Raw genomic sequence first — 16,006 nt, 5'->3', positions numbered from 1 at the left:
AGATCTCACTGAATGCAAAGGTCACATATGCATTTCCATAAAGCTGAGATTAAAGTGCTTGTAAACCCTTCTCAACTACCCAGTGCAGGGAATATCCTCAGGTGACACAGATAGGAAATAAACCCTACTTAACTTGTACCTGTTTATCTATATCTGTTTAAAGTACTGAATTCATAAGCTTGTCTGAGTGGTCAGAAAAAAAGGGGGGCAGGGAGAGTTGCAGTTGTTCCACTCCGCAGAGCTCAGTGAGGAGAGGTCTGGGAGGAGCGTTGATGCACTAAGAAAAGCACGGGTAGTATTTTTCCTGACACATGGCGGTGTGAACGGGCCACATAGCAAACAATGGCAATTCTCTTGTGTTGCATTAACAAAGATTGGGCAATGCATGCTAAATCTCATAGGGGAGAACAGGACATTACAAAGTAGCAAAATGTATTTATTACGATGTAAAATTGGGTGTTTCTGCTGCTAAATCACTGGTAATAATTGCAGTAAAGTTGCTGCTGTACTTGAATTGAACATATAGGAAATGGGTAAAGCGTGAGATCACGAAACGCTGTACCCTGCAACCTTTTTATTATCTGAACGATGAAGATTAGACAGAGTAAATATGCACAGAAATACAATAAAGTGTATAAACCCAAGAACAAAAATGTAAAATATTGCAGCTTCTCCATCCTTTGATGTGGTGGTGGCGGCATTCATTTATAGTCTTTCCCCTTTTAAGCAGGCTAGTGCATTGGTGTGGCGCCCACCCCCCCCCCCCCTTTAACCTGCCACAATGGGGGGGGGGGGGTGAAAGGAGCCAGAATGGGATGGGGGTGGTGAATGGACACGAGATGGGAATTGGGGGTGGTAGATGGACCCAGGATGGGATCAGGGGGTGGATGGAGCCATGATGGGATCTTTGGGGGTGGGGGGATTAGAGGATATGTGCTAGGGTGTGCTTTGGGAAGGAAGAGGGGGAAAATCCCCCATTCTACACCAGGAGACACCCCCCGTCACAATTACACCAGGAGATTCACCCCCCCCCCCCCCAAAAGAAAAAAACGATACTGTAATCTATCAGTAGGGTTCCCTGAGAACTTCACCTTGTCAGTGTTCATTCATGCCACTTAATAGTATAGACTCCTCTCACCTTCACACTGCTCACCACCTCCATCACCAGCACCTGCTGATTGGCAGTCACATGATCTGGGACCTGTCCCACTAGTCCCTGATCAGAAGCTATGACTGACAGCTGTGGGAACTGGGAGCGTGCCCTCAGCATACAACCTCAAGCCACTGTGGATGTGTATGTGTGGCAACGATAGGGTATTAAGGTCTGGTTCACACCTCTGCATTTTTTTTAGTGCATTTTCAGTTTTGCAGAAACACACTACAGTCCATTTAACATGGTTTCCTATTGGTGTAGTTCACATCTGTGCACTTTTTTCTGGTTCTTGGTCCCATAGACTTCAATGGATCAAAAGTGTGTATTGAAAAACGCAAAATGCACCTTCACCGGTGTGAGTCAGGCCCCATTTTTCTTGCGTTATGCAGATGACAAGAGGTTAATGTAGAAAACTTGCATTGAAGTGAAACATATTTTTAAATGCATTTGTGTTGACTGCTTTACCTTGTTATACACATTAAACCACTCCGGATGGTGATCTAATTTTTCCGCCTGTAGTGCTATCCGGGTCATAAATCCAAAGGCCTGCAATGAAATAAAAGGAATATTGGGGCATACAGATATATACGTATTAAGTCAAGCTGTACAATGAAAACCACAGCCAAATTAGAGAGCTTTTATCAAAGCTAAATATCAAGACATCAAATGGCTGGTGTCTTGGCTGATCTCATAAGCAGCACCATGGTAATTGCAGATCCAGAGGCTAATATGGCAGCTTCCTTGGCTCTAAAGCATAGGAGGGTTTAGTTCCACTTTAACACAATCTACTGGAAGATATCCATAACTGAAGTCAGCGACTTCCTCCTTTTACGATGTAAAGCTGGGTATACACTCATAGCTTTTTGTTCTAGGCTTCTGTTTTAAGAACAATCACATACTGCCAGTGATTAATTGATTTGTAGCTAGTAAATAATGTAATTGTTATAGGAGTTGGAGATTTTGTCGCAGTTACAGGTCAAACTCGTGCTAAATCATATAAGGAGATTAGTGATCGCAATTTGTACCTAAGCCCCAGAAGTGAATGAAGAGTGATTGTTAATGGCAAGCTTGTCACAGACATAAAGCTCTGCACAAACTCACAATGACCAAGTTACAAATTGCTACAGTATCTCACAAAAGTGAGTACACCCCTCACATTTTTGTAAATATTTTACAACACTGTGACAACACTGAAGAAATGACACTTTGCTACAATGTAAGTAGTGGGTGTACAACTTTTATAACCGTGTAAATTTGCTGTCCCCTCAAAATAACTCCACACAGCCATTGATGTGTAGACCGCTGGCAACAAAAGTGAGTACACCCCTAAGTGAAAATGTCCAAATTGGGCCCAATTAGCCATTTTCCCACCCCAATGTCATGTGACTCATTAGTGTTACAAGGTCTCAGCTATGAATGTGGAGCAGGTGTGTTATCACTCTCACGCTCTCATACTGGTCACTAGAAGTTCAACATGGCACCTCATGGCAAATAACTCTCTGCAGATCTAAAAAAAAGAATTATTGCTCTATATAAAGATTGGCCTAGGCTATATGAAGATTGTCAACTGAAACTAAGCTGCAGCACGGTGGCCAAGACCATACAGCGGTTTAACAGGACAGGTTCCACTCACAATAGGCCTCGCCATGATCAACCAAAGAAATTGAGTGCACGTGCTCAGCATCATATCTAGAGTTTTTTTAGTTTTTTTTCGGAAAAAGATATATAAGTGCTGCCAGCATTGCTGCAGAGGTTGAAGGGGTGGGGAGGTGGGCTTGTCAGTGCTCAGACCATATGCCGCACGCTGCATCAAATTGGTCTGCATGGCTGTTGTCCCAGAAGGAAGCCTCTTCTAAAGATGATGCACAAGAAAGCCTGCAAACAGTTTGCTGAAGACAAGCAGACTAAGGACATGGATTACTGGAACCATGCCCTGTGGTCTGATGAGACCAAGATAAACTTATTTGGTTCATATGGTGTCAAATGTGTGTGCCGGCAACCAGGTGAGGAGCACAAAGACAAGTGTGTCTTGCCTACAGTCACGCATTGGTCGTGGGAGTGTCATGGTCTGGGGCTGCTTGAGTGCTGCCAGCACTGGAGAGCTACAGTTCATTGAGGGAACCATGAATGCAACATGTACTGTGACTTACTGGAGCAGAGCATGATCCCCCTCCCTTTGGAGACTGGGCCGCAGGACAGTATTCCAACATGATAAGGACCCCAAACACACCTCCAAGACAACCACTGCCTTCCTATATAAGCTGAGGGTAAAGGTGATGAGCTGGCCAAGCATGTCTCCAGACCAAAACCCTACTGAGCATTTGTGGGGCATCCTCAAACTGAAGGTGGAGGAGCGCAAGGTCTCTAACATCCACCAGCTCCATGATGTTGTCATAGAGGAGTGAAAGAGGACTCAAGTGGAAACCTGTGAAGCTCTGGTGAACTCCATGCCCAAAAGGGTTAAGGCAGTGCTGGAAAATAATGGCAGCCGCACAAAATATTGAAGCTTTGGGCCCAATTTGGACATTTTCACTTAGGGGTGTACTCACTTTTGTTGCCAGCAGTTTAGACAGTAATGGCTGTGTGTTGAGTTATTTTGAGGGGACATCAAATTTACATTGTTATACAAACTGTACACTCACTACTTTACATTGTAGAAAAGTGTAATTTCTTCAGTGTTGTCACATGAAAAGATATACGGTAATAAAATATTTACAAAAATGTGAGGGGTGTACTCACTTTTGTGAGATACTGTATATAAATAGCCCTTAGGGCCCGCTTATACTAGCGAGCCATGCTAAACACACAGCCATTGACATATTACACAATCTACTTTTTTCACACAACTTTATTGAAATGTCACGTACTGAGTTCTATTCACCGCAAAGGTATTGTGATGTGGTGGTTTGCAATACAACCCACTGCACTAAAAAAACCAAAAAAAAAACAAAACACATCTATGAATGGAGGATGGGGCAGATGAAGGAAAGGCCCACTCCCCTATTTTCATAGATGTTTCATTCATGGTAGCTGTAGTACCATCTTCTCTGAATGAAGCATCTGGGTAGAAAGGACGGGCATAGTTCTATTGATCCTGCCACATCGGAAGTTTATGTGTTTGGCTCCTGGGGGGAACGAATGGGCAGTAACAACTGGAAGTGTCCTAGGCTGGCCATACATTATATGATTGACGTAAGGCAAGCTTTAGCAACAAATTAAGAAAAAAAGGGTAATTCTGCACTCAATATAAAACAACTATCAAAATGTGACAATTCTCACCAATTTAGACAGTTGTACTCACTGTCTTTCACATAATAATACAAAACTGGTAAACATGGAAAAGAGGTAATTTGCTTTATCTTCTAAAGTGCATATATTTGCCTTCAAATTCATAAGTGAATCCAATAAGAAGTTATAAATTACCCTATTTATTTGATCATTTTTTTATTGGACGCTATTAGTTTTGTAGTGTCTCAGCATCATCCTAGCAACAAGGCAGGATGGGGGAGGCCATCTTTGTGAGTTTATGGGTCAGGCTTTGGGGAGGTATGTAAATGGCCTGCTGTACATCTATAGCATTGAAATCATTCAACTTTAGCCAAAGATGCAGTTTATTTTTATCTACTGTTACCGCCTTACCTGCCTAAGTAGTTTTCTAGTAAAGGTAAACTAACCCCTTAAAACAAAACTGGAGTGTTCTTCATTTAGTCTTCTATCTTTAACACTTAATGCTACTTTAGTGATGGACATGTGTCTGTTGGGAAGACATCTGCCCATCTATGGCCAGCTTTGTGAATAAAGTGTCTCATGCTAAAGAGCGAATTTACCACATGTTAGCAGTAATCCAATTTGCAGCACATTCAAATCCAATGGATTTAAATGAAGCGACTACCAGCATGGGATAGCATTACAGCAGTGTGACATTAGAAATGAACTTGCAGACTATTTATTCGGTTGATCTCTGAATATTAAGTATGTGTCTTTCTCACCCGATTAAAATCCTTGAAATGGAATTCTTTGTAAATAGCATCTCGGCCATCCAGCTCATTCCATCCAACTGCCCTGAGGTTAGGTAAGAGCTGATCTCGTTCTTCCCCGCTGAGTCTGTGAGCCTTCCCTGCCTGTTGGCATAACAGAGATACATATGTAAAATAAATGCAAAGTGTCATTTGCTAGAACTTACAGATGCCTATATCTCTTCTAGGGCCCATTCATACCTAAGTTTTTCAGCAACATGCTCAAGGGCACCGTTTTATATGCAGCGCCATTTATTTTCAATTGCACGCCAATGTACTGTATGGTGACTTAACTGTGGTATTCACTCTTCTACACTCCAGCAGAGCCGTTTTCAACCTTTTTATCCCTGAGGAACCTTGGAAAAAATATATAGGGTACCCCGTGCTAAGATGGGTAATATCTACAGTCCATGGTACATATTAGTGTGATCAATAAGTTAGAGAGAGAGTTTTATATAAAATAATAAGTAATATGGCATACCTCGCATATTTGAAACCCAGAGGTGATAATTTTGTTATCAACCCCCTACAAAGATTATTTTTAGTAATATTTTTGAAATGCATAACTGCAGAAAAAACAGGCAGTCAGCACAAACTATGTTGTCCTCAAACATTAGCGGTCAGTTTCGAAGTGTCCCCTTACATTGGTGGTTAGTGAAAAATAGCCCCCTTACCTTGGTGGCTAATGTACGTGGGAGATCACTCCACAATAGCTCACTGTTCAAGGAACCCCTAGCAACATCAAGAGGAGCCATAGGGTTCCATGCATCCCTGGTTGAGCAATACTGTTTCAACAATTTAAAATGCAAGAACAATGCTTAGTCCACACGATGAGAAAATCGGAGGAAAAATAACGCTTTTGGAGTGATCGTCTGATAATCTGATCAGAAATACGCAGCTTTTGAGGACGATCACGACAGTTCATGAGAAATTATCCGAAAGGACAAGCACAACATTTTTTTACTTATGATAAGAGAGCGAATGATTTTCGTTTAATCAGCACAGTATTAGTTCGTACAAAATTGAGTGAGCAAGACCGCGCAGGCTTGGAAACGAAAGAATACATTACAATACAATATCAATATCGCGAGAAGTTGTATTCTGTCGTACAACCATTTTCGGAATTCTCGCAATTCGTTTTCCATACAATAACTAGCACTAGCATTAATTTCCGTGGTGTGTTGTGTACATGATGAATGTAAACAGAAAAAAAAGCGATATCACATGCATCGCTTATTTCACCGTGTGAGGCGCAGTGACAGGGGAAGTCTGGTAACTTAGCAACCAGATAAAAAAATTAATATTGCTCAGTTAACGATAGGGAAAAAAAGAGTAATAACAAAGCTGTAGTGTTAGAAGAAAATAAAATAATCCACAAAAAGGCCTCTGAGGAGAAGAATGTTTGCAATGGAAATCAATGAAAACTAGCATCGAACACGCCTGAAGATTAGCTACTACTCTATTTCCATACATATAATGAGGACATCATGGCTGATTCACTTGCTCAGTAAGAAAATGTATATTCACGCACAAGCAATCACAACTAGATGGGGTTTTTTTTGGATGTATTTGAAACACTTAATATGTTTCTTTTTTAAATGCCATGATAGCCCTCACAAAAGGCACACATTTCTTCTCCTGGCATTGGAGAGCAGGTTGTCCTTTCAACCAAAGATGTACTTAGGCCAAGGTTTTTCCACTCTTTATCAAGATTTCTGACCACATCAATGGTTAGTTGCTGGTTCCTTAGGTTTTCATTGATGTGCTTTAGCCGTGTTTTAGCGGTGCTGCTCGCTGAACAGGTCGCAGTGGACAGGTCGCTTGTCATTGGAGGTTATATGGCAGCCAACTGCATTTTGCAAAGTGACCAAACCATAGGAATCTGTGTTTTTGTATATGGTGTTAAAATGAAGGTTGATGGTGCCCCTGGATCTTGAGTGTTTCCGCCCTTGGGATTTGTGGCAATATTTGTGGCCTGATCGATTGTCAGTGGCTTGTTCCTCAAGTCTTCCTTGATGCACTTTAGCCACATTTTATTTGGTGTTGCTCACTGAAACTTGCAGTGGACAGGTCACTCTTGCCAGGGAGTTTATACAGTATGAACCAACTGGTGTTCATTCTGAAAACGTGACCAAACCATATCAGTCAGAATTTTTGGATTTGTTATTTGACTGAAGGTAGATGGTTACAAATTATCTGGGCTGTCTCATTCTGATGACAATTTAGAAGACACCCAAAATCTGTCTCCGGCATCGCATTTGGAAGGCACACATATACATTAGAAGAACATATGGGATGGGGTAGGCTGTAGGTGCTATTGTCCCCCTGAGATAAGTTTGCCTGGGGTGTGCTTAGTATGTAGACTGTGGTAATATGTCATTTGCCTACAAAAATCATTCAGCAATCAGACTGTGAACATGTGACAATCCATCATCCTATATCATAGGAGTTCATGGAGCTATGCTGGAGGCCAGCTAAATATATACATTTAACGTATATACATAGCGGTCATAGACAGCTGTCTATAGGGCTGTCCTATAAAATTAATAAGCTGTGTGCAGGCCAATGACTAGGACACCAGGGTAAAAAGTGACATTGGTTTAATAATTTATAGTCTATCTTTGCCAATGGGAGTTCTAAGTTGTGATTATCTTCTACTTAGACCTTTGTAGGCATAGAAAGCACATTGTAAGGCCTATCATACACTAGATAGTACTAGGGCCAAAATAATGAGTGCTATGCACTCATTTTCCCCTGCTTTAGCAAATTGGATCATGCTCTGCTGGGGTTTTTCCCCTGCTTTAGCAAATTGGATCATGCTCTGCTGGGGTTTTTTGCCTTCCTCTGGATCAACTGTGGGTATAGAATTGGGTATATGGGCTGGTATATGTATGTGTGTATATATATATATATATATATATATATATATATATATATATATATATATATATATATATATATATATATATATATATATATATATATATATATATATATATGTATATGTATGTGTGTATATGTGTATATATATATGTATAGTATATTTTATTTTATTTATTTTTATTTTATTTTTTTTGGTTGAACTGGATGGACTTGTGTCTTTTTTCAACCTGACTAACTATGTAACTATGTTTAATGGAAGGAATTAGTTAAAATTATGTGAAATTTGAAATACATCTGCATTTCTAGTATACAGCACTACCAAAAGTGTAGGACCCCCCTATGAAGTTTGTCCTCTGCAGATCACTTTAATTCTTTCCTTATGCATAGACATGGAATTATTTTGGTTGGTCCTTTGAAGCTAAACAGAACAAACCAAGTACTGAAGACTTCTTTGTAAACATGTAAATTCCAGGCTCCCTGGGGTATCTAGATGTGTAATTGGCTGTACGTATTCATAGAATACAACTGCTGCATATGCTCCCTGTACATTTGTGACTTTTGCTTAAATTATATGTATAGCCAACAACTTGTTATTTAGTTCAGAACAGGGAAGGGTTATAACCCATCAGTTCATTTTTTTCTGATTCTGTCCTTTTGGGGGAAAACTTGAGACTTGTAGCTCATGTAGGGCTTTGTCTCCTAGATGCTAATGGAGAAGTGGGGGAGTGAAAGGTAAGTAAATACATGCTAATGAGGTGGTTTGCATTAAAGTGAACCTGTTGCTTTGCCCTTCATGGGGAGTCTTTTTTTGCTGAAAGGCTAGCCCTGAGCATCATCAGTCATCCTTGTTAGTCTGTGCATATCCTAAACCAAACAAAAATAAGCAAATTTAAGAAGGTGAATGGGGCTAGATTTCCCAACCGAACATCTAAAGTTAATATTTTCAGGTTTAGGTTAGAACGTGAAAGTGTTAAAACCCCTTTCAGGTTTTTTTATTGTTGTCTGTGTCCCCATTGGAAAGATTCAACCCCTCTATTAGTCCTTATAATGTTATAATGATCTCCTAAAACAGAAATGAAAGGAAAATCCTTTCCAAGGAGGGCACTCATTCTGGCCAAGTCTGTGATGGTTTTCCAGTTATTATGAAGTCAACTACTCTCACTTCCTTTTGTGTTTACAGAACAGGAAGTGAAAGAAATTTACAAACCCAGATATTATCTAATTAACCGCTTACCGACCGCCTCACACAGATATACTGCGGCAGAAGTATATCTACAGGCAGAATCATGTACCTGTACGTTGCCCTTTAACCACTTAAGGAAGTTTTTTTTTTGCTAGAAAATCACTTAGAACCCCCAAACATTATATATTGGGTTTTTTTCCTAACACCCTAGAGAATAAAATGGCAGTCATTGTAATACTTTTTTTCTCACCGTATTTGTGCAGCGATCTTACAAGCACACTTTTTGGGGAAAAAAATTCCCTTTTTTGAATAAAAAATGAGACATCAGTAAAATTAGCCCAATTTTTTTTCATATTGTGAAAGATAATGTTTGCTGAGTAAATTGATACCCAACACGTCATGCTTCAAAATTGCGTCCGCTCGTGGAATGGCGACAAACTTTTACCCTTAAAAATCTCCATAGGTGATGTTTAAAAAATTCTACAGATTGCATGTTGCAGAGGAGGTCTTTGGCTAGAATTATTGCTCTCACTCTACTGATCGCGGTGATACCTCACATGTGTGATTTGAACAACGTTTTCATATGCGGGCGCTACTCACGTATGCACTCGCTTCTGCGTGCGAGCTCAGCGGGACGGGTCGCATTTAAAAAAAATGTTTTATTTTACCTTTTATTTTTTATTTTGACACTGTTTAATCACTTTTATTCCTATTACAAGGAATGTAAACATCCCTTGTAATAGAAAAAAGCATGACAGGTGTAAACATCCCTTGTAATAGAAAAAAGCATGACAGGTCCTCTTAAATATGAGATCTGGGGTCAAAATGTCCTCAGATCTCATATTTAGACTAAAATGCAATAAAAAAAAAAAGGGATTTTTTGTACTCACCGTAAAATCCTTTTCTCTGTAATTCACCGTCTGACACAGCTCCTCTCTTAGCCATTGGGTTGTTATGCCACCTTTAGGAGAAGACTTGGCATAACATGTTATGAAAAACACAGAACTTTTAGTTCCTCCCAAGGGGTGGTCCCTTAGGTAACAGCCCCCCAGCCTGCCATTCAGTCTCAGTACATCAACAAGCAGTATAACGTAAAGAAAAATAGGAGGGGTGGGTGCTGTGTCAGTCGGTGAATTACAGAGGATTTGGTGAGTACAAAAAATCCTATTTTCTCGTATAGTCATTGACTGACACAGCTCCTCTCTTAGCCATTGGGAAGTCCCCAAGGAGTGCCAAATGAGGGGTGGGAAAACAGCATAATAACTTCATCCACCATGGCATGTGGGAACTAGTATAAACTTTACCCACAAAAATGGCAGTGTGTGGAATAACCACCACACAAAACAGGGTGTTCCTTAACAGAGAGACTCTACCCTCAAACCGCACCAAAACTGCGGTAACAAATGCAACAGTGCATTAACTTAAAGGTACTGTGTTTTTACCCAAAAAAACAGGACATTTTTTTATGTGCAATTGCAATTATACAGCCGCCTGAAAAACTTTGCGGCCAAAACAGGCATCAGCCGATGCACTGACATCTACCTTGTAGAATTTTGTAAAGGTGTGAAACGACGACCAGGTCGTTGCTTTACACACTGGAGCGACAGACGCTTGATGTTGGCAGGCCCAAGGCGTGGAGTGGCCCTTGTGCAGTGGGCTGTGACCGGAAAGGGGGGCACCTGCCCCTTCAAGGCGTAGGCTTGTACTGCAATCTGATCCACCTGGAAATGGTGGCAGATGAGACCGTCATGCCTTACTTCGGACCAGCCACCGAAACAAACAGGGAGTCTGACTTCCGGAAGGGAGCCGTGGCAGACAAATACACCCTCAGAGCCCGAACCACGTCAAGGGAATGAAGGGCCACCTCCTTAGGATGTGTCCGCTTAGGACACAGAGATGGTAACAAAATGTCTTCATGTGAAACGCCGAAAACCACTTTTGGCAAAAAGAAGGTTGAGGAAGCAACACCGCCTTATCCTTGTGGATAACCATGTAGGGTGACTTGCACGACAAGACCGCCAGTTCCAAAGCCCTCCTGGTCATTGTAATGGCCATTAGAAAGACCACTTTCTGGGAAAGAGTCAACAGAAGGATCTCTCTGATATTTTCAAATGGTGGTTTTTGCAGCGCCGATAACACCAGGTTCAGATCCCACGTGGGTAACGGTGGACGCACTGGAGGAACTACACGCCGCACCCCTTGAACAAAAGTGCTCACTAGAGAGTGAGATGCCAGGGGTCACTGAAAAAAGACAGCCAAAGCTGAAATTTGTCCTTTGATGGTACTCAAAGCCAAATTCTGGCCTACTCCTTCCTGAAGAAACAGCAGGACTCTGGATATAGAAAGGAGCGCGGATTCCATCCTTTCTCCTCACACATGGAGATGTAGGCCTTCCAGGTATGATATATCTTCTGCAAAGAAGATTTCTGTGCTCTCAACATACAGTGGTGTGAAAAAGTGTTTGTCCCCTTCCTCATTTCCTGTTCCTTTGCATGTTTGTCACACTTAAGTGTTTCGGAACATCAAACCAATTTAAACAATAGTCAAGGACAACACAAGTAAACACAAAATGCAATTTGTAAATGAAGGTGTTTATTATTAAAGGTGAAAAAAAATCCAAACCATCATGGCCCTGTGTGAAAAAGTGATTGCCCACTAAACCTAATAACTGGTTGGGCCACCCTTAGCAGCAACAACTGCAACCAAGCGTTTACGATAACGTGCAATGAGGCTTTTACAGCGTCCTGGAGGAATTTTGGCCCACTCATCTTTGCAGAATTGTCCTAATTCAGTTACATTAGAGGGTTTTCGAGCATGAACGGCCTTTTTAAGGTCATACCACAACATCTCAATAGGATTCAGGTCAGGACTTTGGCTAGGCCACTCCAAAGTCTTCATTTTGTTTTTCTTCAGCCATTCGGTGGTGGACTTGCTGGTGTGTTTAGGATCATTGTCCTGCTGCAGAACCCAAGTTCGTTTCAGCTTGAGTACACGAACAGATGGTCGGACATTCTCCTTCAGGATCTCTTGGTAGACAGCAGAATTCATAGTTCCTTTTATCACGGCAAGTCTTCCAGGTCCTGAAGCAGCAAAACAGCCCCAGACCATCACACTACCACCACCATATTTTACTGTTGGTATAATGTTCTTTTTATGAAATGCAGTGTTCCTTCTACGCCAGATATACTTGGACACACACCTTCCAAAGAGTTCCACTTTTGTCTCATCGGTCCACAGAATGTTGTCCCAAAAGTCTTGGGGATCATCAAGATGTGTTGTGGAGAAATTGAGATGAGCTTTGATGTTCTTTTTGCTCAGCAGTGGTTTTCTCCTTGGAACTCTGCCATGCAGGCCATTTTTGCCCAGTCTTTTCCTGATGGTGGAGGCATGAACGCTGACCTTAACTGAGGCAAGTGAGGCCTGCAGTTCCTTGGACGTTGTTGTGGGGTCTTTTGTGACCTCTTGGATGAGTCGTCGCTGCGCTCTTGGGGTAATTTTGGGCGGCCGGCCACTCCTGGGAAGGTTCACCACTGTTCCATGTCTTCGCCATTTGTGGATAATGGCTCTCACTGTGGTTCGCTGGATTCCCAAAGCTTTGGAAATGGCTTTATAACCCTTTCCAGACTGATAGATCTCAATTACTTTCTTTCTCAATTGTTCCTGAATTTCTTTGGGTCTCGGCATGATGTGTAGCTTTTAAGGATCTTCTGGTGGACCTTACTGTGTCAAGCAGCTCCTATTTAAGTGATGCCTTGATTGTGAACAGGTGTGGCAATAATCAGGCCTGGGTGTGGCTAGAGAAATTGAACTCAGGTGTGGACAACCACAGTTATAGTATGTTTTAACAAGGGGGGCAATCACTTTTTCACACAGGGCCATGATGGTTTGGATTTTTTTTCACCTTTAATAATAAACACCTTCATTTACAAATTGCATTTTGTGTTTACTTGTGTTGTCCTTGACTATTGTTCAAATTGGTTTGATGTTCTGAAACACTTAAGTGTGACAAACATGCAAAGGAACAGGAAATGAGGAAGGGGGCAAACACTTTTTCACACCACTGTAGTTGGGATCACCGAGTCTGAAAGACCCCGATTCCTCAACACCTGGCTCTCAATAGCCAAATAGCCATGCCGTTAAAACCAGCGATGGTAAAGCAGGATGGAGAATCGGACCTTGAGACAGAAGGTATTCTCGTAACGGCAGTCGCCAAGGAGCATCTGCCATCAGGCGCACTAGCTCTGCGTACCAGGGATGCTGAGGGCAATCTGGGGCAATCAGTATTACTGGGATCCCCATGGCCTCCACTCTGCGAAGTAGACATAGTAACAGTTTCAGTGGAGGAAAGGCATAGATCAGCTGGTACTGATCCCACGGAGCCACCAGCGCATCTGACGTGTCTGCCCATGGATCTCTTGTCCTGCACACTAATCTCAGCACCTTCCGATTGAGACGGGAGGCCAGAAGATCCACGTCTGGTGTGCCCCACCGCAGGCACAGTAGCCTGAACGCTTCCGGATGCAATGCCCATTCTCCTGGGTCCAGCATCTGGTGACTTAGATAGTCCGCCTGCCAGTTCTCCACAAACGGGATGTAAACGGCCAACAGGGCCGGTACATGTCGCTCTGCCTACCGAAGTATGTGCGTGACCTCCCGTGTGAGCTTCTTGTTCCTCCTTGGTGATTGACATATGCCACAGCCGTGGCGTTGTCTGACTGGATCCTGATCCGGCTCCCTCGCAGTCTTATCGACCATGTGGAGAGGCATAGCCTGATCGCTCTCTGTTCAAGCAGATTGATCGGCAACTTGGATTCATCCACCGACCAGAGGCCCTGGGTCGACTGAACTCCCATTACTCCACCCCCAGCCTGATAGGCTGGCATCCGTTGTGATCACTGTCCATTTCCGAGGTAGGAATGACTTCCCGGACAGAAGTGCCGGGGACCTCAGCCACCAGAGCAGGGAATCCCTGACTAACTGGCTCACCTGAATCTGCCGATCCAGGGACAACGGAGATTTGTCCCATTTTGTCAAAATCTCCTTCTGCAGGACTCTGGTGTGGAACTGGGCATACGGTACTGCCTCCATGAGTCCCAGGACTCGCATGCAGAAGTGTAGCGATGACCACTTGCGGTTCATCAGCAGTTTCACCACGGCTCGGAGAGTCTGCAGCTTGTCTGAAGGGAGAAACACTCTCGCTTCCATGGAGTCCAGCAGTAAGCCTAGGTACCCCAAACGTTGAGTCGGTACGATCACTGACTTCTTTAGGTTTAACAGCCACCTATATCCCTGCAGGGTCTGCACGGTGATCGCCACATCCTCCTCTAACTCTGAGGTGGAAGATGCTCTCAGGAGGAGATCGTCTAGGTATCCCACGATCGCGATCCCGCGTTGCCGTAGCAACGCCAAAACAGGAGCCAATACTTTGGTAAAGACTCGAGGGGTTGATGCCAAACCAAAAGGGAGAGCCACAAACTGGTAGTGGGCTTCCCCAACTGCGAATCGCAGAAACTTCTGATGCCGGAGGCATATGGGTATGTGCAGGTACGCATCCTGGATGCCTAAGGACGCCAGGGAGTTCCCTTGATGGAGTGCAGCGACTACTGAGCAAACTGATTCCATTCTGAACCTCTGTACTTTCACAAAATAATTGAGGGCTTTTAGATCCAAGATTGGACATACCCCTTCCTTCTTGGAAACTACAAACAGGTTTGAGTAGAACACCTGGACACGTTCCGAGTCCGGAACAGGTACTATCACCCCACGACTCAGCAGGTCCCTTACCGCCCCCAAAAGGGCCTCCCGGTGAGCCGGGAGTATGGGTATGCTGGAGGGGAAGAATCTGTATTGTGGCCAAGAGAGGAACTCTATCTTGTAGCCTGAGGAATGCAGATTGCAGACCCATTGGTCGGACAGCCGAGAGGCCCACCGGGCTGCAAACTCCCGAAAGCGACCCCTTACCCGAGTTGTGGGTGGGGGCAAACCTTCACGCGGTAGCACTTTTGTTAGGCTTGTGGTTCCAGGGATGCTTTGGTCCTTCAGTGGTCATCCTGTCGGGCTGGGGACGCTTGGTCGAAGCTCCGGGCGGATGAAAAAGCCGTTTGTGAGCGCCCTTGCCTACGGCGTGGCTCCTTAGGCTTTCTGGACTGTGGGAGTAGCGTACTCTTACCAACTGTGGGATTTTTAATAGTGTCACCTAAAGAGGCTCCAAAGAGCCGGTCGCCAAGGAAGGGAAGAGCCGTCAGGGCTTTTTTGGATGCCTGGTCAGCAGACCAGCATTTTAACCAAATCAGGCACCTCAGCACCACTGCTGACACTGAAGCCCTGGATAACAGAGGGAGAGTATCCAGGGCCACGTCGCAAACGTACTTCAGGCCTTACAATAGTTGGTCTGCTAGTTTCACGCAGACAGGAGAAGCCTGTTGTTCTGCCAATTCGTGGTGCAACAGTTTTGCCCACTCAGTGTCTGTGACACAAGTGCGGATGCCAGTACTGGTCGCATTGGTTGACCCCACAACCGTAAACAAGGAATGAGACACTGCCTCGGCCTTCCTGTCTGCGGGGTCCTTAAATGCAGGAGTCCCCTCTACCAGGATCATGGTTACTTTGTTTAATCTGGATACTTGGGGGTCCATGGCCGGAGGAACCGACCATGCTGCTTATGGCGCTGAAACCGACCCACAACGTGTTCAGGCTCCAAGAAAATGGCCGCCGAGCATCCAGTATAAAGGACATAAACACAGGTAAAATGGCCTCCGAGCTACAGGAAAG

The 16,006-nt window shown here is 43.5% G+C and overlaps 1 protein-coding gene across 1 annotated transcript in view; it reads right to left on the bottom strand.

The window, feature by feature from the left end:
• PCBD1 (pterin-4 alpha-carbinolamine dehydratase 1) overlaps window positions 1-16,006 on the bottom strand; it is a 30,327-nt gene that overhangs the window by 864 nt on the left and 13,457 nt on the right. The window contains exons 2-3 of the mRNA XM_077454583.1: window positions 5,143-5,274; window positions 1,619-1,699 (exon numbers count right to left, since the gene is read on the bottom strand). Of these exons, the coding sequence (XP_077310709.1) occupies window positions 1,619-1,699; window positions 5,143-5,274 (213 nt within the window). The remainder of the gene's footprint in view (window positions 1-1,618; window positions 1,700-5,142; window positions 5,275-16,006) is intronic.

The sequence above is a fragment of the Lithobates pipiens genome, unplaced genomic scaffold (genome assembly GCF_037356315.1).
Source record: "Lithobates pipiens isolate NorthernLeopardFrog02 unplaced genomic scaffold, aLitPip1_a1.2 Scaffold_25, whole genome shotgun sequence".
In the NCBI taxonomy this organism is placed as follows: Eukaryota; Metazoa; Chordata; class Amphibia; order Anura; family Ranidae; genus Lithobates; species Lithobates pipiens.
Note: the sequence above shows the minus strand (reverse complement) of the source record. Positions and strands in the feature narration are given on the sequence as shown.